This window comes from Cololabis saira, chromosome 21, assembly GCF_033807715.1.
Source record: "Cololabis saira isolate AMF1-May2022 chromosome 21, fColSai1.1, whole genome shotgun sequence".
Classification (NCBI taxonomy): Eukaryota; Metazoa; Chordata; class Actinopteri; order Beloniformes; family Belonidae; genus Cololabis; species Cololabis saira.
Genome location: NC_084607.1, coordinates 20,113,471 through 20,138,991, shown reverse-complemented (window position 1 = coordinate 20,138,991; position 25,521 = coordinate 20,113,471). Strand labels below are relative to the sequence as shown.

Genomic DNA, 25,521 nt, shown 5'->3' with positions numbered 1-25,521 from the left:
TAATCTGTTGTTATTATATGCAATAACATGGCTTAAGTCAGTTATTTAAACCTTATCAATATATTTAAAGACACATTCAAAAAAGAAAACAGTGTATTTGTATTCTCGCCTTTTCCTTTCAATTTCCATGTTGCTTCCAGTATGTCATCATTCAGGCGCCCTGTGTGTCTCCTCTCTCCTCCAGATTGCTCCAGGATCCTCCATCCATTTTAACCACCAGCTGCTGGACGCCATGAGTGTGTGCAGCAGGAAGGCTCTGACTCTGCTCAGCAGCGTCTTTGCAATCAGTAGCCTGGGGCTGCTGGGAGTGGCAGTGAGCACAGATTACTGGCTGTACCTGGAGGAGGGCGTCATTATGCCCTTGAACCAGAGTGCCGACATCAAGACTTCACTGCACTCGGGCCTGTGGAGAGTCTGTTTTCTGGCTGGTTAGTAATTTGCATGTGATGTAAGAGTTGTGAAAAATGTTGAGATGTGTTTCTGTGCACTTCTGCAATCTGACAATCAGTCATCAGTGAATCAGAAGTGTGACAATGACACTGGCAGTAGATTTTATAGCATCACTTTCAGGGATGTTTGTTTGTAACTGTTGCTGCAAAAAGGAGCCAATCTTGTCATGCTGAAATAACGTCACACGCACAATGACATTCAGAATGACTTCATCCGTGTGTGTGGAAGGGAAAAAAGAGAGTCTGTGAGTAAGTGTGGACAAGAGGTGATAAAATAAGCATCAGAAATACAGGAAGTGTGTTTCATTTACACATTGTAAACATGGCAAACTTTGTCCTTTTCATCAGGCTGGGGAGAGGATGATGCCAGCTGGTGTCAGTCTGACACCAGCTGTGACACTCTCTCTACAGGATTGTGAAGCAACACACATTCATGTGAGAAGAATCAGAAGTCGAAGACTTCCGCTGAAATATTCGTTCACAACTGGATGGAAAAACTTAAGAGCCTGGAATTTGAGACTTTTTAAGGCGCCAGTGCAAAAAGGACTGAGCACTCCGTTATTTCTATTCCTAGATTTCTTCTTCTTTTTATTCTTATGTACGTATGTTCACATTTTTTGCACTTTTTCGGGAAGTTTGGAGGAAACCCCAACAAAAAATATATCAAAACTATTTTGACCAGGAATTGTGTGCTGTGACTTTTGGTGGCAATTCTTCTCGCAGTATTCCCAGAGAAATAAAGCCCTAATGAAAACAGGTTAATCTCCGAAAACCCCTGCTGTACTGCTCCATTGTAGTTTATCTGATGATCATGAGTTAAACTTTAAACTTTGGACTACAACAAATTCAACACAGGTGTTAATGATATTTCGGATGATGTTTATATTTAACAGTTTTGACTATTTTTCTCACCCTAGTCTTCATATTGAAATAATAATTTAATCCAGTGTACTTCTGAATCTAGGGGGAAAAAGCTGTGAAATCTGTTTAAAATGTCAATAACATCCAAACTTTTGCTTCCCAATACATAAATGAGACATCAAAACCTAAATATTGTCTATACATTCAGCTAAATGTGACTTCCCATGTCGGGCCTAAATGACTTCTTTCTAAATTTGGAGGCTGAAAAGATCTTTCCATAACTGCAACAATAGTTTATTTATTTTAATAGATAGATAGATAGATTTATTATAGTACCCTTGGGTAAATTTGGTTCACAGTGAGTGCCTCCTCATACAATATAAAACCATACACTCAACAACACAGGATAAGATAAAGTGACAACAGTGTTTTGGCTAAAAGAACAAAGAACAAGAAGGACGGCCCCAAGATAAGAATCAAAATAAGTTAAAACATCAGTAGAAAAAAACACTAAAATATTAAAACCAAGCAAAAGGATAAAAAAGGATAAAAAATGTGCCTTTTCATAAAAACAAGATAAAGGAAACAATACAAAACATAAATACAAAGTTATGTTGCAGTTCCCTCACTTATTAATGGCACTGATGGCTGCTGGTACAAAGCTATTTTTATAACGTTTCGTTTTGCAAGCAGGTACCCTGAACCTCCGACCTGATGGGAGCAGCTGAAACTCCCATTTAAGAGGGTGGGAGTTGTCTTTTAAAATGGAGCCAGCTATCCTCTGTAACTGTTTAGAAAACAGGGTTTCTGGCTGAAGCTGAGACTCTCCAATCAGCTTGCTCGACCATTTCACAATTTGTTTTAAACAGTTTTTGTTTTAAAGGGACGCATTTCCAAACCATGAAGCAAGACAGAAAGATAAAACCGATTCTATAAAAGCACGATAAAACAAGATCAGCATGGTCCTGGAAATGTTAAAAGAAAAGTTAATTGTCATATATCAATATCTGTGTGTTCAAAAATACCCTGTTTGGGTCAGAATTTTATCAGAATCTATCTATCTATCTATCTATCTATCTATCTATCTATCTATCTATCTATCTATCTATCTATCTATCTATCTATCTATCTATCTATCCATCCATCCATCCATCCATCCATCCATCCATCCATCCATCCATCCATCCATCCATCCATCCATCCATCCATCCATCCATCCATCCATCCATCCATCCATCCATCTATCTATCTATCTATCTATCTATCTGTTTTTCATTGATTTTTGACTGTTTTGGCGATGTTCAGTATGTGTTATGATGAGGAACCATCACACATATTGTGTGATATTCTGCTCACACATTGAGCCACTCGCTGTTTCCGTCCATGTTGTTGTGGAGAGAGTTCATCCACGTTACTTGCAGATGCTGCATGTGTCAGACAGAAGTTTAGAGTATTTCTAGAAAACATCAAACCTCCGTGCCTCACTTCCAAATTTCCAAATATTTATCGGCTCACGTTTTGAGAGATGGAAGAGGCTTTTTTAGCTTGCTACATTACAGTTTTTCTCAGTCGCTTTGGTGCTATTCTCAGATCACTCTTAACATTTGCACAACACTTAGTGCATTTCTCAGAACAATTATCACAAACTGCAAAACCTAGTGGATGACCTGCAAAAGCGCGTCACTTGCTCAAAATGGATTGTCTATCCCTCAAAAGCAAGTACTCATGTCAATGAAACTGTCAGTGTCGTCAAAATGAGAAGTCCTGTCACCATCGTTTATGAGCATGATAGTCAAATGGCTTTGTCATGTTTTCATTAGGACACTATATTCTCTAAGAGTTTTCTAATGTAAAAAAAAGGGTCAGGACTTGGTGACACTACCTGAAAATGCTCAAGGCAGAACTATACACTACTTGTACAGCCATTTGAAAACTACAGTAAAGTTACACATTGCTGTAGTTAGGGGAGTAACTGAGTACAAGACACTGAATATGTATTTTTCACATTTTTACTGTATGCTCTTTGCAATTCTACAGCATTGTGCAAAAGAAAAATACACTACAGTCACTAATTTACTGTAGAACAAACATAAGAAACACCTTTTTGGTAAAGCTGTGCACAAATGTGAACAATACACTATAGCAGTACATATTCTAACTGAACATAGGTATAGTAAATCATTCTGGCACATCCAGACGTTCCTGTCTGGCCACATATTTTCATCTACATCACAACGGATATCATCCCTTGCAATGCAACGAGGAAAGTATCTTCTGGAGTGGCGAATCCACCCTCTGCATGAATCTGCTGTGATGTCGTCACATGCTGCATCCATGGCTGCTAGCAGGGCCATTTGTGTATGTGGACGCCGGTCATAAACCTTCCACCTCCAAGCAGAAAAAAACTCCTCAATCAGAATCAATTTAGAGAGATTTCCAGGAAAAAATTATAAAGAAAGGTATTACAGTAAATTAGCTTGACACAATTTGATAACTTGTTCAACAATTTTGTATGTAATGACTAAAGCAATGAAATGAGGACTATTAGTTTTTTAGGAAATGACTATTCAGCGTCCATAAGTATAGTTCATTTTGACTGACATGACATAAACAAATGATAATGTTGTAAAACAGCAGAGAATTGTATGAGAGCAACTGATACATGTCCAAAAGCATTTGCAATTTGTTCAGAGGAAGGAGAAACTGCTACTATGATGTGGACAAAGGACTACATGTTGTGGAGGTTGAACTAATAGTTATGAGAACTTTCATTCTGATCTGAGAATAGCACCAAAGCGACTGAGAAAAACTGTAAACAACAGGCAGTCACATTAGCACCTCTTAAAGCTATCTTAAGAAAATTCTCAATGTAACTTTATCTTCTTATTTCATAACATATTGTTCTGTTTGTACAACTTTCAATATGGCAGTTTGCTATTTTGCTTCATTGTCACATTTCAGTGTCTTTCTGTTTCAGGTGAGGAGTCGGGTCGGTGCTTCACCATCGAGTACATCATGCCTATGAACATCCAGGTGACGTCGGAGTCCACAGTGAACGTGCTCAGTGAGTTAGAGCAGAATGATGTGCAGCTTTAAACCGATCCTCTTCAGGTCATTCGTACAACTAGCTGGTATATTTCTAAAGCAGAAGCCAGTCGTTTTCTAATACATCTATCTGAATGCACTCATTCAGCTGATCCATTGTGCCCGGACCTTTCCAGAATACTTACCGCCTCCTCACAAACAATTTACATAACAAGTCTTCCTTTGTAGTTCAATATCAACGTTTAGCTGAAGGACTTATCACTTCAATTAGTCTCTTTTAATCAGTAACATATTCTACTCTCTTAATGAAAATAAAAATGCAAAGAAGTTTCACATAATCATCTGCCCACTTTTTATGATTGTTTCTTCTATTTTCCCCCATATAGCTTTCCTCTGTGTTTTTCAATGCCTGAATGAAATGAACATAAAGTGAAACAGAGACAATAAAAACAATACAGGACAAAGATTTTTCTTTTTTTTTTTAATCTAAAGACATTTTAGATTTAGAGTTTAAACATGCATAAATGTGGATGTCATACATTCAATGACTCAACAGGTATGTTTTAAAGACTTTTAAAAGCCATTATTGATCATTATAAACTTTATACCACCCTATGAAGAACCGACTGTGAAAAAGTATGAATCACTCTTCTCAATAGGATCGCTTGAATATATCATTTGCTTGAGAGCTATAAATTTGACGAAAGAGACGTGCTCTTGTTCTAAAGATTTGTAATATTTTGTAAGTGTTTTTTCTTCTATGTATCTAAATTAGACAAAACTGTTGTTCTCTTGGAGCTGGTTAGATTGGAAAATATCCAACAGTATTTGTGTCTGTTCCCTATTTACACGCCATGGTCTGGAGCTAGGAGTCCTGAGGTCCTCTTCACTTGAAATTTTGATAATTTCCTTGACGTGAAAGTCAGATCGAGGAAATTGATATTATTTTTAGAATGTTGCAAGTAAAATATGACATATCTTTTGGTAATAATTTATAAAACAGCTTAAGTTACTCCTCAATCAAAAGTCTGGAGTCTGTCGCCCCCAAAGTTTGATCTTATTGCTAAGGTTGTTATGAATGGTTTGGGAAATCCTTTTTCCTAAAGACATTAGCCTAATCTGGTGTAAAACAAGCCTCCATGGCTGTGTCTCTGTCTTTAACACACAGTTAGTCTGGAAAAAAACACAATATTACTGGATGGTATCATCAGGACGCGCAAATGAAAGTCTGCTTCATATTTCTGTAAATAGGAAAGTCATATATAATTTCTTTTTTCCTTTTCTTTTTCTCTTCATTACATGTAAACTGCAGATATAACTCAAATTCACAAGAAGTAGTACAGTAGAAAAGTTTTTTTTTTATCTATTGAAAAACTATTGGTGTGGCACAGCCAGGTTAGTTTATTATCTAGTCATTCTGATTGTTGCGGTTACACACCAAACAATCCTGAAGAGAAGCTCATCAGTAGAGCAACCACAACAGCTTTATGGCTCATACCAGGATTTATGTCTTTAACTATACATTGTGATTCCATTAAAGAAAGAAAATCTCGCAATGGTCACTGAAATAAATTGTAGGAGCCTAAATGTAATTTCAGTTAATATTTGGATAATAGTTTAAGTTCATACGTTAATTGGTCATTTATGTTTATTCTGATAAAAAAGGTTATTTACAGTATTTACAGATTGAAATGTTGAATATTTGTATTTACAATAGGAAAATAATAGTTTGATTTACTGCACTTAAAATAACGTGTGGGGATACGTTACTTAAGGATCTGTTAGGGTGGGGCTACCTGAGGAGGCATTCAGTCAGGACAAGCATGGAGTGCATCCACATAGTTTTTTGACCTCTCACTCTCACTCTCACTCTGTCTAGCTCTCTTTTTTATTTTCTTGTATTGGATTATTTTGTAACGTCGTTTATTTTTGAAGTAAACACTTGAATTTAATCCAGAGGATCCTGTGGAGGTTTTTTGTCATTGGTGTGCATGACAACAAGAGAATGAGTACAGAGCGTCAAGCTTAAAGCAGCACAATGTAACTTTCAGCTTTTGTTGAGTTTGGCGGCTCCTTTGGACAAAAGTGGTAGTGCTTTACCAGAAAGAACACTACATTTCCCATGCGCACCAGCGCGTACTGCCGGAAAGATCCTGTCCCTGTTGCGTGCATTTGTTTTGATACTGAATGAAAGAAGACGGGACGGACTTTCAAAACTACTTTTCTGTTTTCAGCGGTCGTTTGCAGGATGGATAGCAAAGAGGTAATGTATCTATTTTTGAATAAACAATATAATATGGCGATGTTGAAAATCACTAAGTTCAACTTGGTTTTATTAGTGAAGTCACCCCCGCCGCCCTGTCCTGTTTCAGCGAGATAATGCGCCCCAAACTACAAACGCTCTGGTTTTGTTCTACTGCACCTTTTTCCTGTCACGTTTTTTAGAGGGACTTCGTCATAAATGAGTAGTCCAACATACTTACTGACAAAATAAAAAAATACTTTATAACCTGTGAATAACTGAATGCCCATTCCTTATATTTTGCAGATCAGCCCTGCACAATTTTACAGTTCTCAGGAAAAATACTAGAACCCAAGACGAATATGTATGTGAAAACATTCTAAATTTGATTCTTATTGAACATAGAACTCTACATTTACATTTGTATCATAACAATTCTGTCTCTCTTGTCGGACATCCCTCCTCGTCTTTCAGCTCACGCCAGCGAGTTAACGCCGGGCCAATGTTTATTCTTGTCTGGGCATTTTTTTTTTTTTCGTCCGGGCATTTAGCTTGTTACTCTCCGGCTTTATTTTTCACTTCCTCCGATAAAACTTTTATTTTCTTCGTTTTTTTCGCTGCTTCAGCCATGATACCAGCTTCTGCTGAGTTCTGCGCTCCACGCCCGCCCAGCTTTCGTCTCGACTATGAATCAGGAAGGAGGGGGAAGTGACGTATGCCGTAAAGCAGTCAAAGCCGTAAAAATGTGTAGTTTTTTAGTGTGGAAGGAATTCCTACCATGCACCTCGAAGTTACATAGTGCCAGTGAAGGCGATACAGACCCCCTCAGACCATGACAGAGGTGTCATTAAACCTGTTGGAAGTTGATTTACCATCACAATGACTGGAAATATTATATTAAGGTGGAAAAGTTACATAGTGCTGCTTTAAGGCTTCATTAATCATGAACCTACATTAGTCAAAAAACTTGCTCTTCATGGATTAACGGAATGTGGGACGGCCTGACTGAAAACGGATGACTGAAGAAGGAAACAATTTGGTGACTTTTGGAAAAGAAAACAATAAAATGCAAACCGGAGCCACCAGAGTTTTCTCTGCCTGGCGAAGGCTTGTTAATTGACACCTGTCTACGGAGGACGTTGTGCACCACTGTGTGTGAGTACTAAGAAAAAGGATTGTTGTTTGGTTGCAATATTTGCCCGAATCAACCTCACGTTTGATGCGATCGTTCAAATAAAGCAGGCATGTGTCAGTGGAATGAGACTCTCTGAAGCCAGATTGGAACTCATAAATCAGTCTATTCTCCTTGCGATATCTTGCAACCTGTTCGTAGACAATTTTTTCCATGACTTTCGAAATGGATGGTAGAATTGAGATGGGACGGTAGTTGCCTGGGTCTAGTTTGCTCCCCTTCTTGTGCAGGGGTTTTACTTTAGCTAGTTTGAAATCTGATGGACATACACCTTGTTTGATAGATAGGTTAAAAATGTGGGTAATTATAGGAGTGATGGTGACAGCTGCGTCTCTGAGAAATTTAGCCGGGATGGTATCGTGGCCTGTGGCCTTGTGTGTGGGGAGAGTACTCAGTTTTTTAAACACCTCGTCAGTTGTCACAGCGGCAAGTTTAAAATCACCTTTGCGTACCCCTAGTTTATTGTAGTGATTGTTGATGTGCTCAATGCCATACCGTCCAGAAGGGGCGGAAAGTTTGCTAACCAGTGAAGTGGCTATGGTGGTGAAATAAATGTTAAGACATTTAGCCACTTCAAACTTGTCTGAGATATAGCCGAGAGCAGTTTTTAGGTTTATATTTTGGTACACTGTTTTGAGTTTGGAGCCGAAGCTTAGTTGGTTGTTGAGTAGTTTCCATAGCTCTCGTGGTTTGTGTATGTTTTCTTCTACTTTGGCTTTGATGTAATCTGCTCTGGCAGCATTGACTAAAGCATTGGTCTGGTTTCTAAGTTTTTTGGCCTGTGTATCGATCTGTTCATAGCGGGTTTTGAGGTCAATACTCCAGCATTTGTTGAGTTTTATCTTGCATTTGCGTAGCTGAGCATATTTCTTATCTCTGCATTTCATTGAATTTTGAATTTCTGAATTCATCCATTCCTCAGATCTGATTTTGACCCTGACCGTTCTAAGGGGTGCCTCGCCATTTAAGACGGACAAGAAAATGCCTTTAAAACTCAACCATGCTTCATTGACCTGTGAGGGGGTACACGCAAAGACAGAGGACCAGTCTGATTCAGCCAGTTTGTTATTGAAGACCTCGCTATCATAGGTCTTGAGGTTTCTAATTTCAATAGTTTTTTGGCCCTCAGACTTGGTCTTCTGTTTTTTGCGGGTACAGAAAATCATGTAATGGTCACTAAGACCGCAAACAATAGTTCCAGAGGAGGCGATCATGGCCTGGTCAGATGTAACAACGAGGTCTATGGTAGTTTGAGAGGTCTCACACACCCTGGTGGGCTGCTTAATGAGCTGGGTGAGGCCATGGTCGTAACAGAGCTTAGTGAGGGCTTTAGACATGGGTGCATCTCCACGGGACATGTCTGTGTTCCAGTCCCCGAGAAGATGCATTTCCATGTTGTCTGTCCTTTTGGGGACAGACAACCTTTTGGAGACCCCATTTGGGTCTCTGACCCCGGTCACGCTGCTCTCATCGGACGGGCTTTGCGGCTCCTCCCGTCGCGTTCCGTTGTTGAGTGGATCTGTGGCGGGTTGGACGCGGTCGTCGGCGTCGATGTCCAAGGGAATACAGCTTAGCTGAGGGGGGGGTGATGGGAAGCTAATGCTTTTAGCATCATACACATGCACTGACCTAGTAGTTCCGGGTTTCGTTGACACTGTGCCCTGGAACTCCGTTGTTGTGGGGCTGGGGAAGCAAAAGTGCCTCCCTTGCAAGGCGTGCTGTTGTTTGTCTGGTGGTAACGGGTCCTGGGTTGAAATGGATGTCTCCTGAGAGTAGTAAACAAAGGACAATCGTGGTTCGTCTGTCCATTTTACCAGTCAGGGGCTTGTTCTTTCGCTCCGGGTTTGCTGTTAGCGATGAGTGGATAGCCGCGGTTCCATAGCCGAGATGTTTAGTTTCTGTCCCATGGTGTAGGTAGAAATCATTGTGTGATTCCACCAAATCACGCGCGTATTCCTCCTTGTCCATACGATGTAACTTCCATCCTGAATTAAGATACAAGTCGGTAATCCAGAGGAGTAACAGGAGAAACTGCAAGAAAAAAACCTTGCTTTGTTGTTGTAGTTGTAGTGCGTGAATAGGTGTGGGGGTAGCAGCAGCAGGAGCGAGGAGTGGTGCGACCTACTCCTCCCATGGCTGGAGCAGCTTCCAAACCGGTACATTTCCTGTCCCACTGATGTTTATAAGTGTATTTTATCCAATCTTTCACCAAAATCTATGTTTAACATCTCTCCTTATGCACAAAGATGTCCCCTTTAATACAGTATAAAAAATATATAAATACTACATTTCTATCAGAAATTATGTGTCTTTTTTCCAGCTGACACCACCGATTTTTTCATGTCCCCCATAGCCTTCCATGAAAGTGTACTTGTGATATGGACAATATAATGGAGATAAAGAACATAAATGACCACATCAAAATGTGCATCTGTCTGTGCTTTTTTGCTTGCAATATTTTTGTTCAAAATATATTTATGATTATTCAGTAAAATCACAGTACTTAGTCCCGTCCCCTAGTATTCGCTCAACTCCGTCCCACAAATCATTACCCCCCTCCCCTTCCCCGAAAATTGGACCAGTCCATATGCAATCATAAACAGGAAGTTGCATCATACAAGTTTTCAGACAACAGACTTCAGACAAAAGGTAAGTGTGCTCTTTCATAACTTATTTCAGTGATCTATACTGTGATACTGTGGTCGTCAATCATAACTCAACTCAGTTACATGAAAAAAAGATAGAGAGGTATTGTTTTCTAAGTATATATATTATACCTTAATTTCATGCATGCCATGTGCTCTTTTGTTACCCACCATGTGGGGAGCAGTGGCCATCTTGAGGAAAAAAATCCAACTCTGTCACACTCAACTCCGTTACGTGTTTGAATGTGACGGAGTTGAGCATATGTGTTTAAACGGTTATAACTTCTGGCTGGAATGGCCTAGAGACTTACTTTTTCTGGACAGTCTCAGAAATGAATGCTCTAATCAAGTTGATATTTATTATGTAAATGTTTTAACACACAGTCTTTCCGTTTTCCTCTCAAGACATCCACTCAACCAATACAAGTAGTCCAGAGACCAGAGCTACTTGGGCAGTGGTGCCTGGTCAGGTATGAAGGACGTCTCTATCCAGGCATTATCCTCCGCACAAGTGTGTGACATGTGCAGGTTATATGCATGCATCCTTCTGGGTCAAACCGATTTTTCTGGCCATCTCGGGATGATATCCTCTGGTACCTGTTCAATTAACCTAGTGTGCTTGTTTATGTTTTCATGACTTGTTCTACCAATTAACAATATTGATTTTACCATCCTCAACTATATTAAATGGAAACTGATGAACTGATGAATTGAAAGGATAGTTTTTAATTAAATCATATTAATTTGACCAATTATTTTTTTATTGAAAACAGAATGCACACTCCTGTTCGATCAATGTATAATGCTAATGTTAATATCCTATCAATTTTTCAATGTTTGTGTTATCAGAATCAATTTACAATGCCACTTTTGACATTCATATCACTTTACAATGTCAATTTTAACATCCTATCAATTTACATCCTATCGATTTATCATTATCCATTTACAATGCTAATGTTTACTGTTTTAATGTTATGTTATGTTATGCGTGTTAATGCTTGAAAATCGGTCCTTGTCCTAGTTGTTTTTTCATCAATTAATAAAACGGTATTCAATTGTTATTTATATTTATTGTCATTTTTAATGGTTACATGATGGAATAATGTGTTTATAGAAAATCTGAGGGTAGATTTAACAGTTTAAAAAAGATTGGTATGGTAAGCTTTGTTTGTTTCCTCAACTCCGTTACGATTTTCAACTCTGTCACACAAGGCTCAACTCTGTCACACGTATACATTTTTTATCAATTATTTATCATTGTTTACGAAAACATCATCTATTGATGGTTGGAGGTTGTCTGAAATGTTTAGAAGATCATACAAATATAATTTTTTAACTCACATTCTGAAGTTAAAACAACTTTAACTCAAAGTCCAGGAGGCCACCTACTATTTCAGGTGGAGGAATAGCAAATGTGTGATATTGTCAGCATTTCTTTATGTTCTCAATTATTGAATTAGAGTGAGGGACATCTGATTCATAGAAAAATTATGTTTTAATTACAATAATATGTTTTAATAGAGTTCAGACCAATTCCATAGTGTCCATAACGGAGTTGAGGCCAAATAGTGCCCACATCCTACAATAATGACCAAAAATGATTACGATTTGCAACCTGAGGTGGGAAAATATGATTTTCTACAACTTTAATATGTTCTTAAAGTTGTGAAGTATTCAGAATATTAATACATTTGGGTAAAAAATTTGAGAATGTCAATGTCTAAATTGCACCGGTTTGGAAGAATGACCCACTTCCTGATCTCACCATTCCAACATTCAACGGTGAACCACTGGAATACAAATCCTTCATTAGAGCCATTGAACATGGAATTGAAAGCCGCACTGGTGACTATCGTGATCGCCTTCAATTTCTGCTATAGTATACAAGTGGACGACCACATTAACTGGTTAAGAGCTGCATCCACATGGAGCTGTCAGCAGGTTATGCTAAAGCAAAACAAATGTTACAGGAGTTCTTTGGCAATGACTTCAAGATAGCAGAAGCTACATAAAGGAGGCTTTGGATTGGCCAACAATTAAGCCAGAAGATGGTGTTGCTCTTCAGTCTTTTGCATTATTCATCACAGGCTGCTCTAACACCATGACAGATATTAGCTACATGGAAGACTTGGACAACACAGCTAATATAAGGGCGCTGGCAAATAAACTTCCATAAACTCAAAGAACGTTTGAGAAGGTCCGCCTACGACCTGCAAGAAAGGACAAAGAAAAGAGTGAAGTTTAAGGATTTTGTTGACTTTGTGAACCAGCAAGTTAAGTATCTTTTGCACCCGCTCTATGGAAACATAAAGGACACCACGATAAGCACGAAAGATCCTATAAGACAGAAACCAAAATCACAATATGAAGAGACATTCAAACCAAAGAAGGTATTCACAATTGTTGTGTTTCCCAAGACAGAAATTGACAATCCAACAACACCAAAAATACAACCCGTCTCAGTGGATGCTAGCAGCAGACCATGTGTTTATTGCAAAGGTGAGCAACACAGCCTCACTGTCTGCAGAAAATTTAAGAGCAAGCAACACAAAGACAAGATTGATTTCTTGAGGAGCAAAGGTCTGTGTTTTGCATGTTTGAAACACGGTCATATGAGCAGCAGCTGCAATCAGAAACTCCAATGTCAAGAATGCTGTAAACTGCATCCCACATTTTTGCACATTACCGATAAAAACTCTAAAGAAGAGACAACAAAAGAAAGTTGCGAACAACAAGCTGTATCAAGTGCTCTTGTACAAGCAACAGAAACCTTTGGTGTCACTGGGGCCGGTAAGGAAGACTGTGTTCTTTCGATCATTCCAGTGTGTGTTAAGGCGCAAAAGGGAACCAAGATAGTGACCACATAAGCGTTTTTGGATCCAGGTAGCTAAGCTACTTTCGCTACAGAGTCACTGATAAACCAATTGAACATGAGTGGACGCACTCTAAACATCTCATTGCGAACAATGGGGAAGGAATCAATCGTGAAAACACGTATCGTGACTGGTCTGGAAATCAGCGGCTTGGACGGCAACAAGTTTGTTGAACTTTCTGAGGTGTATTCACAGAAAGCCATTCCTGTGACTAAGGACAATATCCCCTGCCAAGAGGATATTGATAGTTGGCCCCACCTGAAGGAGTCGAGAATTCCCACTATCCAAGCAGAGTTTGGATTACTCATATGAGCAAATGTTTCCAAGGCAATGGAGCCGCTGCAAGTGGTTAACAGCAAGGACAATGGACCATACGCCGTGAGAACAATATTGGGCTGGTCAGTGAATAGACCACTCAAAGGTGGAAGCGACATAATGGAGACAAACAAACTGACAGGAATTACTGTAAATCGAATCTCAGTAGCTAAGCTGTAAGAGCTCTGGCAACTGCAGTTCAAGCAGGACTTTCCTGATGCTGGACAAAATGAAGACATCGAGATGTCAAAGGATGACAATCAGTTTATCAGAATGGTGTCGGAATCTGCAATACTTGAAGACGGACATTACAGTGTTTGCCTTCCAATGAGGAAGAAGTCTGTGTGTATGCCAAACAACAGGGCAGTTGCGGAGCAACGTGCATTGAACTTAAGAAAAAGATTCTCCAGAGACGTCAAGTTTTATGGAGAATATGCTGGATTCATGAATGACCTCCTCAAGAAAGGCTACGCAGTGAAGCTCGTAGGAGCTGAGCGTGAAGCTACTGATGGGCGAACATGGTATCTGCCTCACCATGGAGTCAGACATCCAACCAAAGGGAAACTGCGTGTTGTCTTTGACTGCGGGGCGAGCTTCCAAGGAACAACATTGAATCAACAGCTCCTACAGGGACCGGACCTAACAAGCTCGCTAGTGGGGGTCATGAGGTTCCGACAGGAGACGGTGGCAGTCATGGCTGATGTGGAAGCCATGTTCCACCAGGTCAGAGTCATCAGTGAAGACAAAGATCTCTTCAGGTTTCTCTGGTGGCCTGAAGGGAACTATGAGCTGGACCTTGTTGAACACAAGATGTTGGTTCACATCTTTGGTGCATTGGTGTATCTCGGGGTCTTGTTCACGAGTGGGGGAACGATGGAGCGTGAGATTGACAGACGGATTGGTGCAGCGTCCGCAGTTATGCGGTCGATGTACTGGATCGTTGTGGTGAAGAAGGAGCTGAGTCGAAAGGCGAAGCTCTCGATTTACCGGTCAATCTACGCACCTACCTCACCTATGGTCATGAACTTTGGGTAATGACCGAAAGGACAAGATCGTGGATACAAGCGGCCAAGATGAGTTTCCTTTGCAGGGTGGCTGGACGCTCCCTTAGAGATAGGGTGAGGAGTTCAGTCACCCGGGAGGAGCTCGGAGTCGAGCCGCTGCTCCTTCACATTGAGAGGATCAGCTGAGGTCGGCTGGGCTTGGGCATCTGTATTGGATGCCTCCTGGACGCCTCCCTAGGGAGGTGTTCCAAGGATGTCCCACCGGGAGGAGACCCCGGGGAAGACCCAGGACACGCTGGAGAGACTATGTCTCTCGGCTGGCCTGGGAACGCCTCAGACTCCCCTCGGAAGAGCTGGAGAAAGTCTCTGGGGGGAAGGAAGACTGGGCATCTCTGTTGAGACTGCTGCCCCTGTGACCCGGGAACGGATAAGCGGTGGAGGATGGATGGATGGATGGATGGATGGATCTTTGGTGCAACATCGTCACCAAGTGTTGCAACTTTTACACTTCAGAAATGTGCAACAGATTTTGCGGACGAATTTGGTCAAGAGACGGCCAAAAACTTCTGACAAAGAGACAGCCATCACCCTGTGTGCTGAGTTGAGGCGCATGTTGGAAAAAGGTGGATTTCGGGTGACGAAATGGTCAAGCAACAGCAGGAAGTTGCTCAACTCAATCCCAGAAAAGGAAAGAGCACAAGTTTCCAAGATCTGGACTTGGATGAGGAAAACCTGCCGATGGAGAGAGCTTTGCGCATCCAGTGGTATGCAGAATCGGATCAGTGTAGGTTCAAGATCTACCTTAAGGATCGACCACACACTAGGAGAGGCCTGCTTTCCCTAGTCAGCTCCATTTTCGATCCGTAATACTTCCTGTATTTTCTCGCTCCAGTAATACTTCCTGCCAAAGGTATTCTGCAGGATTTATGTCGGCAGAAGTATAGCTGGGACAAAGATCTGCCAGACACTGTTGTTAAGAGCTGGAAGAGGTGGTTCTCCAGCCTGCCACAGCTTGAGAAATTCGGAGTTGACAGATGTGTCAAGTCAAAGCAGTTTGGGGCACCAGTCTTAGCACAACGTCATCACTTTGCTGACGCGAGTGAAGACGCTTATGGAACAACAAGCTACCTACTGCTGCATTCTGCAACTGGTGAAACTCAATGATCTTAGCAAAGATGAGGGTTGCACCCTTGAAGTCTCCAACTATCCCAAGAATGGAATTGACTGCAGCCACAGTTGCAGAAAAGATGAACAAGCTTATGAGGAAAGAGCTGGAGCTGGAACTTCTTGAATCGGTCTTTTGGACGTATAGTACGGCTGTACTAAAGTACTTGTGAAAGTGCCAGGTTAAAGACGTTTGTTGCGAATAGGGTGTCAGCAATCCTGGAGCACTCTAATACATCACAGTGGCGATATATCAACACCGCTCTGAATCCCGCTGATCATGTCTCAAGAGGACAGACAGTGGAAGCATTTTTGAGAAACGAGAGCTGGCTTTCAGGACCCAGTTTCTTCCTCAGCTCACAAGATCAGTGGCCCAAAAATCCAGATCCTGGAATGCTGGATATTGACGACCCAGAGATCAAGATAGTGACCCAAGTGCATGTAATTCAGGCACAAGAGCCTCTTCCTGGACAGCATTGAAGCGTGCTGTTGCCTGGTTTCTGAAACTTAAAGACTTGCTTTTAGAGCTCAAAGAAAAGAGAAAGGAACTAAACACCGTGGATGAAGAAAGCAGGATGATCAAATTCAAGAAAGCTTTCAAAGAATCTGACTTGACGACTTGACCAAAGCAGAAACAGAGATCGTCAAGTATTGTCAAAAGCAAGGTTTCAAGGAAGATTTGGCAATGCTGAAAGAACATCAAAGGATAAAGAAGAGTAGCTCACTCTTTAAGCTAAATCCAGTACTCCAAGATGGAGTAATGCAAGTCGGTGGAAAGCTAAGCCGTGCAGCTATGACGGATGACTCCAAGCAGCAAGTCATCTTGCCTAAGGATTCACACATCACCAGGCTTGTGCTTAGTCACGTTCATGACACTACAGCTCACGCTGGAAGGAATCACATGTTGGCTCAGCTACGTCAAAGATTCTGGATCCCTGGAGCTAGCAGAGCCATCAGAAGATTCCTGTCCAAGTGTGTCACCTGTAAAAGACTACATGGAGCTGCTGGCAAGAAACTCATGGCAGATCTACCAGTATGCAGGGTTCTGCCTGACGATCCTCCATTCACAAGAGTTGGTATGGATTATTTTGGCCCGTTCCAAGTGAAAAGAGGAAGAGGCCAAGTGAAGAGATACAGCGTCATTTTCACGTGTCTTGCCATACGTGTCTTGTCCATCTAGAGGTCGCATCATCACTCGACACTGATACATGTCTCAACGCAATCAGAAGATTTCTTGACAGAAGAGGACAAGTCAGAGAAATGTATTCAGATAATGGAACCAACCTCCGGTCAGCTGACAGTGAGATGAAGAAATTGATCAGGGAACGGAACATCAGCATGATCGAGAAACACAACAGAAAGGTGTTCAGTGGCATTTCAATCCTCCAGCAGGCTCTCACCACGGAGGAAGCTGGGAGCGGCTAATTCGTTCAGTGAGAAAAATCTCCACACCTTACTTTGTGAAGCTGAGGCAGTCATACATAGCAGACCCATCACAAAGGCATCATCAGACCTCAATGATTTAGAGGCCTTAACCTCCAACCACTTGTTGTTACTCAAGGTCAAAGCTGAGTTACCACCAGGAGTATTTCATAAGGATGATCAATATGCCAGCCGCAGATGGAGACAGGTCCAATACCTCGCAAATGTATTCTGGAAATGCTGGTGCAGAGAATACCTCACGCAGCTCCAAGAACGTCAGCGATGGTCTTCGCCTGGAAGAAACTTCCATGTGGGTGATGTGGTGCTGATTGTGGACGACACTTCACCCAGAAATTCATGGCCACTTGGAAGAATTGTTAGAGACCTTTCCCGACAAACATGGCTTTGTTCGTCAGGTGAAGACCAAGACAAACGAGCTTTGTCGCCCGAACAACGACAAAGCTGTGCCTTCATCACGAATCAGAGGACATGATGGATTGTTCTGACGCCAAGACCTCATTTTGAATGGGGCAATGAACAAAGGGACAACTTATAGTAATTTTATTTAGGCTTCTTTAATTCAAGTTGACACTTTTGGAGTAATTGTTTCAAGAACATTGACAACAATTAGGGGCCGGTAATGTAGGAGCCTAAATGTAATTTCAGTTAAAGGGGACATATTATGGCATTTAATGTATATTTTAAACAGGCCTTGAATGTCTTAAAAACAATCTAAAGCTTGTTTTTTCTACATAAATCAGAAATTCAGCCTGTGGGCCATGTCTATAGTTTTACCGCTTCTAACCCCTTTTTCTGTGCTTCATTCTAAGGGAAGGGGCTGGTATGATAATGAGGCTCTGTGCTGATTGGCTGCTTGAATGACGTGTAGCAGGGGAGGAGAATAAGCCTCGCTCCGGGGAGAAGAGCAGCCGGCTACATGTCCCATGCCAGGGAGCTTATGCGACAAAATAAAATCCATTGCTTTATTTTTTTGTATTGACTGTCCTAACTGGCCGCGAGTTTAACGGTTTCAGCAGGGACAGAGAGCGTCCGATGTCACACGTGATAGTCGGACACTCGCATTCAGTTACACGGTGTAAACGGATCTTAGACCCCGTCCACCACGTCCTTCTCCTATTTTTAAAACCGAATATTTCCCCCCTCCGTTTATAAAATAATTTGTATCCACATTACATCGTTTAAAAAAAAAAACCCTTTCACACATAACCGAAGATCTGCGTTTTCAACTACATTCATAAGCATTCTAAACCTGTAGATCATCTGCGGCTCCCGGGGAAGCTGCGCCCCCGCGGCGCAGCTTCCCCGGTAGGCGTGTCTGCTTCTCGGTTAACGAGCCCCCGTGTCCCACCACGGAGCTGCCGGGGAAGCTGCACCTCCGCGGCGCAGCTTCCCCGGCAGGCGCGTCTCCTTCTCGGTTAACGAGCCCCCGTGTCCCGCCACGGAGCTGCCGTGGAAGCTGCCGTGGAAGCTGGGCCTCCGCGGCGCAGCTTCCCCGGCAGGCGCGTCTCCTTCTCGGTTAACGAGCCCCCGTGTCCCGCCACGGAGCTGCCGCGTTATCGACGCAGCCCTACGCCGTAGGGTACGGCGTAGGTGTAACGCAGCAAACGGTGGTCAAGAGCAGAGACCATTTATTTAATAAATAGCTTGGAGAACAGATGGTGGATCATCTGTACTTCTGTAGTAAGTAAGTAAGGTAAGTGTCGATGCAAAACCTCATCTTAACTGTCCCCTCGCTGTGGAAACAGCCACCGCTTCTAAACAATGGCTGAAGCTCCAGCCGGCGGAGAGAGTTGTGGGCGTGGTTTCAGCAGCGGAGGCCGGCCTATGGAAATCTGCTCCTGTCGTGACTCACGACGGGAGCAGATTCTAATCGGCTCAAAAAAATCACGTGACACTGGGGGATTCTGTCGGGCGGGGGTCACAGACCTTGCAGAAATTCATGGGATTTCGTCTCCCCTCTGCTGGCAGGGTGAGGGGAGACCACTTTATATATGTTAAAACAAGAAAAAACGTGTTTTTCATAATATGTCCCCTTTAATATTTGGATAATAGTTTAAGTTCATACGTTAATTGGTTTATGTTTATTCTGATAAAAAGGTTATTTACAGATTGAAATGTTGAATATTTGTATTAATAGGAAAATAGTTTGATTTACTGCACTTAAAATAACATGTGTGGGGATACGTTACTTATGGATCTGTGAGGGTGGCGCTACCTGAGGAGGCATTCAGTCAGGACAAGCATGGAGTGGAGCCACATAGTTTTTTGACCCCTCACTCTGTCTAGCTCTTATTTTCTTGTATTGGATTATTTTTGAAGTAAACACTTGAATTTAATCAAGAGGATCCGGTGGAAGTTTTTTGTCATTGTGCATGACAAGAGAATGAGTACAGATCAAGCGTAAGGCTTCATTAATCATGAACCTACATAAATGTTAACTCATAACATTTAACTGGTAAATTAAAGTCTACTTTGGTGAAGCTTAACGTTCAGTTTTGGGGCCCTATGTATTTGCATAGTCCGCAGATAGCAAGAAAATAGTCCAAGGTCGTTATTCCATTGCACACACCCTCAGACTTACTATTTTGGGGAAAATTGCATTGTTTGTGAGCCTAACACCCCTGGATTGTAATGCCTGAATAAAAAAATGTCGAAGCAGGACTTGAACCAGTAACCTATCGTATAACAACCAAGCCACCCCCAATGTCTCTTTGCATGTTTAAACAATTCAATTGAGTCTACATAAGTTGAACAGAATATATCCATATCACCCTACACATTTAGGTCCATATAGTTCTTCCTCAATATAATGCAGAAAAATATGCATTTGTAATTTAAGTCACTGCAGCCTGGGGAGCAGCTTAAGTATATTTTTAGAACATCATGCAACAGATTTTAGTCAATCTTGGTGGATATTGGGATCCCTTTTCACATCTCATTCAAAACAGTAGGGTGGCCAACATCTTGAGGTTGTAGGGAAACACTGCCATACAAAGGATGACAGGACACAATGGATAGCACTTGGATGACAATTTGACATGAGTTTCAAGCAGGTTACATCTCACCAGCACAAGTTTCTAGGCAGTTTAAGTGCAAAGGGGAGCATGCATTTTTTTGAACTTTACATTAAGTGGCAGGCACTACAGTGGTTTAAACCATCTTTCAGATGAGTATGGTATGAGTTACACGCCGACAGTAAAGTTGGACCAATGGTTTAACGTGCGATATTCTGCCAACATTTAAGCTCTGCATATGTAGAAAAACTGGTTTGATGAAAGTAGTACCTGGTCAACAACCAGTGTGGGTGCATGGTTGAGACTGGTGATATTTCTGATCGATCAAGTTCCACTGCCAGCAACGGCAAACTCCATTGACATGGCAGGAATTGTCCCCACCTCACCCTCTTCCGACACAGTGTCCATTACATTTCACTAGCAGTTAACATTTAAAATGTCAGTCATGTTAAGAGGCCCCTTTACTAAACCACAGAAGACATGTCTTTTTTTTTAAAACATTTTATTCTTCATGAAGGAAGACACAACTACAGCGACACGCAATTTAGAACATGCCAGAACAGTTGGATCTAATGCAGAGTCATCCATACATGAAATATTACCCAAATCGGGCCTACCGAAGCTTGGTGGCTTTATGCAAGCCCCTTGGAGGCATTCGGCTTCTGAGTGTCCTTTGATACCCCATAATCTGGAGTGTAACTGGATTTTGACTGCAGAACCCTCTGTCGCATGTAACCACTTTTGGACTGGATAAGTTTCTTACGGGGATGCATCGGTAGGTTGTCTCTATGGGGTCCAGTTTCCATGTTTTGTGGCTGCCGGCTCATTTGATCAAAGTTGAAGTTCCAGTCACCAAAGAAATCAGATGAGCCCATCCAATCATTGGAGGAAGATAGGGTTCCCACTGTATGCTGAAATGAAGGTTTGGTTGTGGGAGCCCTATACAAATGTGATGGTTCAGAATTCACCAATGGCTGCTGTGGTAAAGAAGGATACCAGGTTGACGACCCAACAGCACCGCCGCCTTGGCTGGACCCCTCGACCATATTAGCAGCATAGCGTTGAGCAGGCCTGGCATTAACCGATGGTTGCCGTGGCAGGGAAGCATACTGAGTTGAAGGACCAGCACCACCGCTGCCTTGGCTGGACCCCTCGACCATATTAGCAGCATGGCGTTGAGCAGGCCTGGCATTAACCAATGGTTGCCGTGGCAGGGAAGCATACTGAGTTGAAGGACCAGCACCACCGCTGCCTTGGCTGGACCCCTCGACCATATTAGCAGCATGGCGTTGAGCAGGCCTGGCATTAACCAATGGTTGCCGTGGCAGGGAAGCATACTGAGTTGAAGGACCAGCACCACCGCTGCCTTGGCTGGATCCCTCGACCATATTAGCAGCATAGCGTTGAGCAGGCCTGGCATTAACCGATGGTTGCTGTGGCAGGGAAGCATACTGAGTTGAAGGACCAGCACCACCGCTGCCTTGGCTGGATCCCTCGACCATATTAGCAGCATAGCGTTGAGCAGGCCTGGCATTAACCGATGGTTGCTGTGGCAGGGAAGCATACTGGGTTGAAGGACCAGCACCACTGCTGCCTTGGCTGGACCCCTCGACCATATTAGCAGCATAGCGTTGAGCAGGCCTGGCATTAACCGATGGTTGCTGTGGCAGGGAAGCATACTGAGTTGAAGGACCAGCACCACCGCTGCCTTGGCTGGATCCCTCGACCATATTAGCAGCATGGCGTTGAGCAGGCCTGGCATTAACCGATGGTTGCCGTGGCAGGGAAGCATACTGGGTTGAAGGACCAGCACCACTGCTGCCTTGGCTGGACCCCTCGACCATATTAGCAGCATAGCGTTGAGCAGGCCTGGCATTAACCGATGGTTGCCGTGGCAGGGAAGCATACTGAGTTGAAGGACCAGCACCACCGCTGCCTTTGCTGGATCCCTCGACCATATTAGCAGAATAGAGTTGAGCAGGCCTGGCATTAACCGATGGTTGCCGTGGCAGAGAAGCATACTGAGTTGAAGGACCAGCACCACCGCTGCCTTGGCTGGACCCCTCGACCATATTAGCAGCATAGCGTTGAGCAGGCCTGGCATTAACCGATGGTTGCCGTGGCAGGGAAGCATACTGAGTTGAAGGACCAGCACCACCGCTGCCTTGGCTGGACCCCTCGACCATATTAGCAGCATAGCGTTGAGCAGGCCTGGCATTAACTGATGGTTGCCGTGGCAGGGAAGCATACTGAGTTGAAGGACCAGCACCACCGCTGCCTTGGCTGGACCCCTCGACCATATTAGCAGCATAGCGTTGAGCAGGCCTGGCATTAACCGATGGTTGCAGTGGCAGGGAAGCATACCGAGTTGATTGACCAGCACCACCGCTGCCTTGGCTGGACCCCTCGACCATATTAGCAGCATATCGTTGAGCAGGCCTGGCATTAACCGATGGTTGCCGTGGCAGGGAAGCATACTGAGTTGATTGACCAGCACCACCGCTGCCTTGGCTGGACCCCTCGACCATATTAGCAGCGTAGCTTGGAGGAGGCTTGGCATTCACTAATGGTTTCTGAGGAATAGAAGCATACCAGGTTGCTGGCTCAGCTATGTTATTCTGGCCATGTGGAACATCTTTCCTAATGACTAGGTTGTTTGAGGCAAACCGCTCATGTAGGGGTTTGAAACCTGAGGCAGCCTCCCCACCGCTGCCAGTGGTTGCAGGCTTGCGAGACTCAGTGCCAACAGATGAGGTAGACAAAGATGTGGTTTGGGCAGGTTTATGAGTAGTATGCCCAGACATGCTGCCTGCAGAAGACCCAAGACGGGCAACTGGCTTGTATTGTGTCACATGAATCTGGTGGTCAAGAGTTTGAGGAAATGTGCTCGGGTCAAAGAGGTGTGACCCCCAATGCCTCGATTCACCATTTACAGTTCTCTCCACATCAGGACCAGCAGGTGTGCCAGGTTGGTTTTCACCAGTGGGGAAAAGGTTTAGCGGCTTTGTTACCAAGGGCTTTTTGTCACTTGTGTAGCCAATGCCATTTGAAGTCTCCAGTTGACCATCAAAAGTGAGAGAGCTGGGATGATCATCAGCTTCTTCATCTTCATCATCATTTCTTGAGGCAGCTGCTAAACGATAGGCACCCCCTGTAAAGGATGGATTAACAGTAAGTCAGTGAATGAAGCCAGAGTTCATGCTCAAGATGGGAAGTAATCATGTTACCTTTTGACGCGGAGAAGACGGGACTGCATTTTAACAGAAGAGATGCCAAACAAATCCTGTTAAAAAACAAACCAAGTCAAAACAATCATGGCAAGCTTACAAAAGTACATTATGGAAGGAAAGGAGAAACAAAAACTGACAAAACATACCAGAAACAGAGTCTAAAAGCCATGGCTGTTTACTGGTGAAACAACCTCAGCTTCAACAGCCAGCACCCACCAGAGCAAGTATAGACTGAAAGTCCTCTAACTTAGTTCACCCTGTCTCTTCCTTATATATGCTCTCCACTTGTTAATTATCAAAGACCGCTATCACCTGGTGGTCTAAGAGAAATTAGGGATCATTGTTAACAGGTGTAGCAGCTGAATGACACCATCATCCACACTCTGGTCTGCTTGGTAGAAGATATGCAAAAGAAATGGTTACTCTTATTTGTTCATGTTTAGATTGATGTGTGTTGAATTTGATGAAGATGTCTTGTATAAAGAAGCAGTGGTCCAATCTGTGACCATTGTTTTTGGAAAAACATGAGGAAAAGAAAAGACAACTATGTAGGCCAATAGGTTTGGAAAAAAGTTTAAAGGAACACTCTGGATATAAATCAACCTTGGCTCTTCCTTTAGATGGTGATGATTCTTTTCAAAGTATTCCAAAAATGGGATTTTGTGGAGAAAAAAATACTTTTCTGTGCAGTGTGATCCATCCCTGGAAATGGACTGACAGGTCAACGCTCTTAGATGTTGACTGACTTGGATTTTTTTGGGTATGCATGAGCGATGTCCCTTTTTTGAAAACAAATAGAGAGTTGATCCCCACAGAACCCAGATGTTCTTTCCTCACTCATTTCTAGCTTTGACCCTTTATGGTCTTTCTGTTTGTCAATGTCAAAGTTAAAGAACTGTGGGGCACACAACTCAGAGATTAGTTGTAGGATTTGTGAATCTTTCTTCATTTATTTATTTGAATGGAAACATGAACACAGAGCTGAAGAGCTGATACTCTGCCAAACAGCTTCTCAGTAGTAGAAATATAAGTACATCAATGGCACTTAATTGTAGCGATACTGATGCATCCATGTTGGCCTGGGTGATCGTGTTACATTTGTGAGGCTTTGCTTAAGCTTGAGTTATGGTTCTGCGTCAAAACGACGCTGTGCCTACGGCGTGTGGTACGCGTCGACGCGTACCAAACGGCGTCACTGACGTGCACCTCCCGAAAATTGTAACTACGCGTCCAGGCGACGCAGACCACACGCAGACGGAGAGGGCTGTGATTGGTTCGCTTGGAAGCAACGCATTTCTGGTTTTGAAGCAGTAGTGAACTTTCAGCGCTCTTTTCTTCGTGTATGTGTGATTTTTTTTGTTTTGGTGTTTTGCACAATAGTTGTCTTTATCTCTTTGATTCACTGTGACCGGAAAAAGTCGGATAAACCATTCAGGAAAAGATCGCAAATTAGCGGTCACGGGAGGTACTGCACCGCGGCAAAATGGAGTGACCGAGAAGTCCGAAGGGTTCACGACGGCGTGTGCTCTGGGTTGGTTTGACACAGAACCATAATTCAGGCTTTACTGGTAGATGATTTAAGAACGTGGTAATTCTGCTGTAATTCTCCATTGCCCCACCAGGAGGGTTAATATCACTGGATGGTATCATCAGGGTGGGCAGATTTCTGTAACAAGAAAATAGTCAGAGGTTTTATTCCGTTGCAGAGCTACACAGACAATCACACACCCTCAGACTTACTATTTTGGGCAATATTGCATTGTCAGTGAGCCTAACACCCAAGTTTCTGGATTGTGTCAGGTAACGTGAACACCTGAAGAAATAAAATGTCAAAGCAGGACTTGAACCAGTAACTTTCTAGCTTCTGCTAACCCCCAAGCCCCAATGTCTCGTTGCATGTTTAAACAATTAAGTTGAGTCTACATTCATTGAACAGAATATATCCATATCACCCTACACATTATATCTATATAGAGTTCAATGTAAAGCAGAAAAATATGTATTTATAATTCAAGTCACTGCAGCCTGGGGAGGAAAAAAA

General features: G+C 42.7%; 1 protein-coding gene across 1 annotated transcript in view; it reads left to right on the top strand.

Annotated features, from left to right (window-relative positions):
- Nucleotides 1-232: 232 nt before the first annotated feature.
- Nucleotides 233-25,521, top strand: part of LOC133421518 (voltage-dependent calcium channel gamma-5 subunit-like) — a 42,527-nt gene continuing 17,238 nt past the window's right edge. The window contains exons 1-4 of the mRNA XM_061711171.1: nucleotides 233-428; nucleotides 690-702; nucleotides 1,633-1,661; nucleotides 4,288-4,374. Coding sequence (XP_061567155.1) covers nucleotides 233-428; nucleotides 690-702; nucleotides 1,633-1,661; nucleotides 4,288-4,374 — 325 coding nt within the window. The remainder of the gene's footprint in view (nucleotides 429-689; nucleotides 703-1,632; nucleotides 1,662-4,287; nucleotides 4,375-25,521) is intronic.